Source organism: Ovis aries, chromosome 3 (assembly GCF_016772045.2).
Source record: "Ovis aries strain OAR_USU_Benz2616 breed Rambouillet chromosome 3, ARS-UI_Ramb_v3.0, whole genome shotgun sequence".
In the NCBI taxonomy this organism is placed as follows: domain Eukaryota; kingdom Metazoa; phylum Chordata; class Mammalia; order Artiodactyla; family Bovidae; genus Ovis; species Ovis aries.
In genome coordinates this window covers 59127640-59135980 of record NC_056056.1, presented here as the reverse complement: position 1 = coordinate 59135980, position 8341 = coordinate 59127640, and the positions used below count along the sequence as shown (strand labels likewise).

Below are 8341 nucleotides of genomic sequence, written 5' to 3'. Positions count from 1 at the left end.
GTCCTTCCCTTCAAAGAATTCCCTAGGATAAGGGGACGCACCAAGAATGCTCCTTAATATATACGGTGTACCTCCAAAGACTTGTAAATCGCGTCTATTATTCTCGACTGGGAGCCGACCAGTCGAGACCGGACGTGAATCCTGCAACTGATCACAAAAGATGCAGAGGCTCCAGGTCGAAATATCAAAGGTTGGGGCGGGGGCAGGCAGGTGGGCTGAGCGGCCACCCAGAGTTAACTCACAGACTTTTTAGAACAGTCGGACCGTCCTGGAGATTTTCTCTTTGTTTTGATATTCGTTATTTCGTTCTTGTGCTGAGGACACAATGGTTAGGAATGGGGAACAGGTTGCTTGAATATCGGAGGCGCCGGCCTCCCCCGGTTCTTCCCGACCGCCCTCCGTTCCACCCCGGCCCGGAGAGGAGGGGTGGCAGCGGCCGGGCAGGCGCGGCGGGCGGCCCGAGGTTTCCGCGCGCTGGGCCGGGATGCGTGCGCGGGCAGGTGGGGCGTGGCGGGGGCGTGGAGAGCCGGGGCCCGCGGGCCGCCGCCCAGCCCCGGGACCGGCCCGGGAGGAGCCGAGCCGCCGACGGTTATAAGAGGCTAGCTCGTCGGCGCTCCGCGCTCACCCCTCAGTCCCCGCCCCTCCTCGCCGAAGACTCGAGTCGCCGAGCCAGGGCCGCAGGGTTGGCCCCCAAAGGGATGCTCTTGCCCGAGCGGCGAGGTCAGCCCCGCTCGCCCCTCGCCGCCGCCGCCGCGCCGCGCCAGCCGACGGCCGCCGACATGGCTCTCTACTGCGGGGACAACTTCGGCGTGTACTCGCAGCCCGGCCTGCCCTCGGCCGCCGCCGCCGCCGCCGCCGCCCCGGGCGCCCCCGCACCCGCCCGGGCGCCCTACGGGCTCACCGACTACGCCGCGCCGCCGGCCGCCGCCGCCAACCCCTACCTGTGGCTCAACGGGCCGGCCGTGGGCGGCGCCCCCGCCGCCGCCGCCGCCGCGTACCTGGGCGCCCCGCCGCCGCCGCCGCCGCCGCCCCCGGGGGGCGCGCCGGGACCCTTCCTGCAGCCGCCGACCGCCGCCGGCACCTTCGCCTGCGCTCAGCGGCCCTTCGCGCAGCCCGCGCCCGCCGCGCCCGCCTCCCCCGCCGGGCCCGCGGCGCCAGGGGAGCTGGGCTGGCTGTCCATGGCCAGCCGCGAGGACCTGATGAAGATGGTGCGGCCGCCCTACTCGTACTCGGCGCTCATCGCCATGGCCATCCAGAGCGCGCCCGAACGCAAGCTCACGCTCAGCCACATCTACCAGTTCGTGGCCGACAGCTTCCCCTTCTACCAGCGCAGCAAGGCCGGCTGGCAGAACTCCATCCGCCACAACCTGTCTCTCAACGACTGCTTCAAGAAGGTGCCCCGCGACGAGGACGACCCAGGTGAGGGCGGACAGGTGCTTCCCGGCCGGTCCCGTACCCACACCCGCCCCCCACTACGCCCACCCCGCAACTCACGCACACGCAGAGGCAGGCCAGGGTGGGATAAGGGTAAAAAGCCTGAATCCTGAAGCCGAAAGTCACTCCTGAGTGGTGTTCCTTACGCGGCTGAAGGGAGGGTCGAGTTACTGGTAAACGGATTAGGAATAAGAACACAGGTGGGCTCTCAGATAAGGGATGGCTGTAAAGAGATTCAGGTGAGCCAAGAATCCCATCACATTTCAGGAGAGTGAGGTGGGGAGAGACCGGGAGTTGGTACCCTCTGTACGTAGATGCGTTTCGAACCTTATCTGTTTGGAAATGTAAAAATGTAAACCCCAAATGCGCTTCGTGCGGATCTAAGCCCTGGAGGTGAGGAGGGCTGGGTGATAGTGGCTTGTTAGTGGTTTCCCTCTTAGCTGAGGAATGAGGTGAAAAAAAGCTCAAAAGTTTCAGAAACAGATTCTTACTGGAGGTTTTCTGAAGGAGCTCAGGACTAGGTGTGGGGTGAGGATCAGGTTAGGGAAAAGAGAAAACTGTTTCCTTGCCTTCTACAGCAGGAGTCCCCAACCTCTGGGATCTAATGCCTGATGATCTGAGGGGGAGTCGATGTAGTAATAGAAATAAATTGCACAATAAAAGTAATGCACTCAAGACTACCCCCCACACACACCGCCCCCAACCATCCCTTAGCCCCCTGCGTTGGTGGAAAATATTGTCTTGCAGGAGACCAGCCCCTGGTGCAGAAATGGCTAAGGATCAGTGAGGGATACAGGATTCTTTGTAAATTATGTAAATGCTCTGAAGTAGTTGTGTTGTTATTCAGTTGCTCAGTCATGCCCAACTCTTTGCGACCCCATGGACTGCAGCACTCCAGGCCTCTCTGTCCTTGTCATCTCCCAGAGCTTGCTCAAACTCATGTCCAGTGAGTAGGTGGTGGCATCCAACCATCTCGTCCTCTGTCGTCCCGGTCCCCTTCTCCTTCTGCCTTCAATCTTTCCCAGCATCAGGGTCTTTTCTAATGAGTTGGCTCTTTGCATCAGGTGCCAAAGTATCAGAGCTTCAGCTTCAACATCAGTCCTTCCAACGAAGAGCAGTGCTTTCCAGTTGAAATGCTGTACAAACTACACGTGGTTGAAAAATTGTCTAGTAGCCATGTGAAAAAAAGTAAAAAGATGGTGAGAATTTATTTTTTAAAGTAACCCAAAATGTCATTTCAACATGTAAAACATATAAGAAATTATCTGTGAGCTAATTACATTATTCTTTTGGTACTAAGTCTTCAAAATCCTATGTATATGTTTTATACCATATTTCAGTTGTTACAAGCCACTTTTCACATGTCCAGCAGCCGCGTGTGGGTAGTGGTGACTTTACTGGACAAGGCACGCAGCTCTCCAAGATGCATCTGCCCACATTTGGCCTCTAAATCACCTGAGGTGATCATGTCAATTGTCACGTACACTCCTGGACTTTCTAAAAAGGTCAAGGATCTCGAGCCAGCGTCTTGTCAAAGCTTTTGGTAGCAAGGTGACACAATATAAATATTCTGGTAGGAGTAGGTATGGTTGTTTAGATGGTAGTTACGCGAATTGTTTTTGTTCTGCAGCTATTTGCAGAAAATGTGTTGGTGGAGGTAATAGATGTGGAGGGGTGTGTGGTAGTAGTTAAGAATGCTTGAGTCTAGAGACAACCTGCTTATATCCTGGCCCTACCACTGCTAACTGGGCTTCCCAGGTGGTGCAGTGGTAGAAGAATCAGTCTGCCAATGCAGTAGATAGACATGGGTTCGATCCCTGGGTCGGGAAGATCCCCTGGAGAAGGAAAAGGTGCTTCAGTATCCTTGCCTTGGAAATCCCATGCCCAGAGGAGCCTGGCGGGCTACAGTCCGCAGGGTCACAGAGTCAGACAGGACTGAGCAACTAAGCACGCACACACCGTTGCTAACGGGGAAAATGACAGGTTGCTTGCTAACCAGTCTGCACCTCAGTTTCCCCATCTGAAGAATGGAGGCGATGATATCACTGTCTCCAAAGAGCCGTGAGGAGTAACTAGAGTTATCAATGTGAAGAACTCACTACAAGATAAGTGCTTTACGGTATTTGCAAATGCCAAAGATTCTTTTTACCAGAAGTGATGAGAGCCGTTGGGAGAAAAAAATCCTCGAAGATGACAGATATTTTTTACGACTACTGTGCTGGATAGTGAGGGAGTTTTTCTAAGCAGAAGACTAGCATTGCTTGCATTAAATGGGGCCCTGGTCGCTGAGATCGGCCTGGTGGAGGAAAAGCTGGGAAGACATGCAAGGGTGCCTCTTGCCCAAGGCAAGGAATGGTTATGGAGCTTCCTTGTACTTCCAAATAGATGCCATCCAAGGTGTGTTTAGAACAGTCAATTGCTCAGTAATAACTTGTTGCTTCTGTTGGACAAGGCAGAGGGTTGGGTATTGGAGGTTGCATTTTTCCAGTGGAGTATTTTTTCGGGGCAAATATTATACCCTTTCAGCAAATGATAATGATAATAGATACCTTTTTCTTTTCACTGCTCACTGTGTATGGCTTCTTTGCGGAGATCTATCATTTACCCCTCACGGCCAACCTGTGAGGTGAGTACTGTTCTTATCCCTGTTTTTATAGATAAACAGAGGCTCAAGTTCAAGTAGTGCCATTTCCCCCAAAAGGACAACAGAGTGGATTGAGCATCTCTGTCAAGTTTCATGAGAGCCTGCCTCCCTCATCTCAAAGCTGGGTATGTGGGGCTTCCCTGGTGGCTCAGTGGTAAAGAATCCGCCAGCCGTTGCCAGAGGCGCGGGTTTGATCCCTGGGTCGGGAAGATCCCTTGGAGAAGGAAATGGCATCCCACTCCAGTATTCCTGCCTGGAGAATCCCATGGACAGAGGAGTCTGGCAGGGCTACAGTCCATGCAGTTGCCAAAGGACTGGACATGACTTAGTGACTAAACGATAACATGGGCATGTGCACCTCCTCCTCTAACCTATCTTTCTCATCTTTGCAGGGAAAGGCAATTACTGGACCCTGGATCCGAACTGTGAGAAGATGTTTGACAATGGGAACTTCCGTCGGAAGCGAAAGCGCCGCTCAGAAGCCAGCAGCACCCCCTCGGTGGCCGTGGGGACCTCGAAATCAGAAGAAGGGATCTCCCCGGGGCTGGGGTCTGGAGTGAGTGGAAAGCCAGATGGAGACAATGCCCCTGCCTCTTTGAGACCCTCCCAGTCCCCAGAGCCTCCTGAGGACACCAAGAGTACTGCCTCCTCACCGGGAGTGTCCATGCTTTCCTCCACCCCTTGCCTGAACAGCTTCTTCAGCAGCCTCAGCACCCTCAGCGTCGGTAGTAGCAGTGGGAGCACGCAGCGGGCACTCCCTGGCGGCCGCCCTCTAGGGATCCAGGGGCCCCAGGTGTCCTCAGGCAGCGTGTTTCCCCCCAGCTCCGTCCCGGAGCCCTCGTCAGACCCCTTGCAACTGAATCACAGCTCCAGCAGCAGCAGCAGCCAGAGATCTTCCTACTACGGCCCCTTCCCCGCCAGCACCAGTGGGGCCCCGAGCAGCCCCTTTGGCAGCCCTTTCTACAACTTCAGCATGGTCAACAGCCTCATCTACCCTCGGGAGGGCTCTGAAGTATAGAGCCCCAATTCCCAGACTCAGCCGTTGCACACCTGAGATCTCATGAAAATACAAATCTCCAGGCAGTAGATCTGGGGCAGGGCCTGAGATTGCATTTTCTCCAGAGTTCCTGGCAAGGTCCACTGACCACACTCGGAACAGCGTGTGGATGCAAACTTTTTCTTTACCCGACAAGCTTTCTCTGGATAAAGGGCCTCCCTGGAGAGAAATCCAGTCCAGTCTGTTCTGGGATGGTATCCGAGAGCCCTGTGATGGCAGGGACCATGTCTGTCTGTTCGTCACGGTGTATCAGGGTCACAGGGTCCAGTGGGCACAGACTTCAGCTGCAAAAACAAGTGAATGAAGTTACTGGGTCAGAAAAAGTAACAGTTGGCACTGGAAGCAGCAGGGAATGGTTGGGACTGACCAGCTGCAGGCTGCTGTGGGCAACTGGTCTTCTCTGCCTGGCAGCATTCTGTTTTTTCTAGAAAAGTCAAGAGACCTGCATTTTCCCAGGAAACCTCCATTTGTCCTCTTTGTTGCTAATGGAAAGTTTTTCAAATACTGTGCTAGAAAGCACCGCAAATCCTTGAGCTCTCTACCCAGCTCACAGATCAGCTCTACTTATGCTTAGTGTCAGGGATGTGTCAGACATTAATAGCGATAGAAGTGCCCAGATAATACCCTGTGTGCCAGGCATTGTTCTAGACACCGTATATTAGCTCATTTAATCCTCACAACAACTTTGGGACAAATGTATTGTTACTCCCCCTCGTTTTCTGTATGGTGGCAGTAAACTGCCAAGATGTTAGGTCCAAACAGTAAGTCATGAAGCCTGGGTCTAGTTTTTTGATTTTTTTGTTTGTGTGTGTGTGCGTTTAGTTTTTATGTTTTGTTTTGTTTTTTTTGGCTGCACTGTGTGCTTTGTGGGACCTCAGTTCCTGGATCAGCAATTGAACCCAGGCCACAGCAGAGAAAACACCAAATCCTAATCGTTAGACCACCAGGGAGCTCTCACCAGGATCCAGTTTTAACATACTCTGGCTCCTGAGTCTGTGCTTGTAACCTTGTGTTTTAGTCCCTGAAAAACAAAGGCATTAACAGGCAGACAGACTAAGTGGTGTCTAAGGAGTAGTAATGAGCTAGGTTTCATCTGACCAAAGATTCTGGCTGAAATCAGTATCTCTTGGGATATTCTGAGCAGCAAGGATGGACACCAGCTCTTCCTCACTTTTGCTGCCATATTTTCGAAATCTGTGGTGACCATCCTAGTTAACTGATATCCTGTCTTTTTTAGCATATGTCCTGGGTTTTTCATCTTTGAAACAAAGTTTTAGTATTTTATTAAAAATAGTTTTTAAATGGAATTTTTATTTTTAAAAGAAAACATTTGTGGTCAAAAAATTGTTTTTAATGTAATATATTTTAACACTCCCTTTTACTTCTCAGGAGGTGTCATTTGAATAGTTTTTATGGTCACCGTCTTGGTGCCCAATAGAATGTCTGTATGTGGCAGACACTCAGCCACAGTTTGAACTTATCCAAAAAGTGTTAGTGCAGATAGTGTGATTTTATTGGAATAGTGATGCATTAAGATGAAGTTAATGTCCTATGAATTACCCTTGTACCATGTTTGGTCTTTGATGGGAACATTACTAGTTTTTGATTTTTTTAGGAAAAGGAACACAAATTAATTGTAAAAAAATTGTTAACTTTTCCCTGTATATTATTTGAGATTCACAGCATTATTGTTAAATTGGAAGTTTGAAATAATACATATAGAAAATTATTTTTGTAAAAAATAGTCTATTGAGGTATAAATAATGTCAACATTACTTTTTAAATATTATACAGGAAGACAACCAAAGAAACTACCTACCCTCATACTATGTGTACAGAAACCCACTTTCTATGGATATTTTTGTATGTGAAAAATTGTATGGACTTTTATAAATATTGTTTCTAACACAATTCTATATTTGTAAATTAATTTATAATGTGAACTGGGACGATTTTTTTTTCCCCCAAGAAAGCACACTGCATGCTGGAAATCACATAAAATAAACTTGAAGTGGGATGACCTCTGGCTTCTTTTTAGGCATCTTGTTTTCCTATCTTTAACTTCTTTCTATAAAGGAATAGAGCTGTAGGCACAGAAATTGCTACCGGATTTTTGTGTGTTGAGAGAGCAAGCAATTGATTTTTTTTTTCTTTTATAAAATTTTATTTATTAATGCCAAAAGCATTTTGCATTGGGGTATAGCTGATTAACAATATTGTGATAATTTCAGGTGAACAGTGAAGGGACTCAATTATATATATATTCTCCACCCATCCCAATTTCTTTATTGGACTTATTCTACCTGCCCACATCCTAAGGGATTGGAATGAAACAGTTCAGGAGGATCTCTAGACATGAGCATCTTGTTTGTATTTTAACAGAGTAATGTTTCTGTCTAGCTCAGCTGGTGAAGAATCCTGGAATGCAGGAGACTCCTGGTTGATTCCTAGGTCAGGAAGATCCGCGGGAGAAGGGAATGGCAACCCACTCCAGTATTCTTGCTTGGAGAATCCCATGAAGGACAGAGGAGCCTGACAGGTTATAGTCCATGGGGTCGCAAAGAGTCAGGCACGACTGAGCAGCTAACACACAAAACCTCTCCAGCTGGCAACACTCCTCAGGGGGAACTCTGGCTTTCAATGCTGTGGTCCTCATGGAGGGTACAGGCAGCCCATCGTCTCCAAAGAAGTCAGCTAGAAAACGAATTTGGCCCCAACTAGAAAAAACTGAAAGATAAGGTTTCTAGCCTAGGGTTTCTCAACATGAGAGAGATATTTGGAGCTGGATAATCCATTGTAGAATCTGCCCTGTGCATCACAGAATGTTTAGTAGCAGGCTGGAAACACTTCCCCTCTTCCTTCCCCCGATACACACAGACCCAAACCCCCCAGCCCTTGCTCCCAGGCCCTGAGACATTGACAAATGTCCCAGGGTGGGTGGGGGGCTGCAAATTAGATCTGATTGAGAACCACTGATCTAGACCAGCACCCTCCTAATTTGCCAATAAGAAAATGGAACTCCCTCAGTCCCCCACACAGTCCTTAATAGTGGAGCTCAGAATGAATAAGGACTCTGGTACAAGATGGTTTCTGTCCTGTGAAATGGCTTTTCTCTCTTTTAAAAAAATTTTTATTTTGTATTGGGGTATAGCTGATTAACAATAATAGTTTCAGGTGAACAGTGAAGGGACTCAGCCATATATAAA

The 8341-nt window shown here is 49.8% G+C and overlaps 1 protein-coding gene across 1 annotated transcript; it reads left to right on the top strand.

Annotated features, from left to right (window-relative positions):
* Positions 1–779: 779 nt before the first annotated feature.
* On the top strand, positions 780–7107 carry FOXI3 (forkhead box I3). The gene is made up of 2 exons (XM_027965783.2): positions 780–1419; positions 4471–7107. The coding sequence occupies exons 1-2, from the start codon at positions 780–782 to the stop codon at positions 5094–5096; spliced, it is 1266 nt and encodes a 421-aa protein (XP_027821584.1). The 3' UTR covers positions 5097–7107.
* Positions 7108–8341: the final 1234 nt, after the last annotated feature.

Excerpts from the sequence above, each read along its gene's own strand:
- FOXI3 (XM_027965783.2), top strand. The coding sequence starts at position 780 with ATGGCTCTCTACTGCGGGGACAACTTCGGCGTGTACTCGCAGCCCGGC. Across the intron at positions 1,420-4,470 it reads CCGCGACGAGGACGACCCAG|GGAAAGGCAATTACTGGACC; the intron begins GTGAGGGCGGAC and ends TCATCTTTGCAG.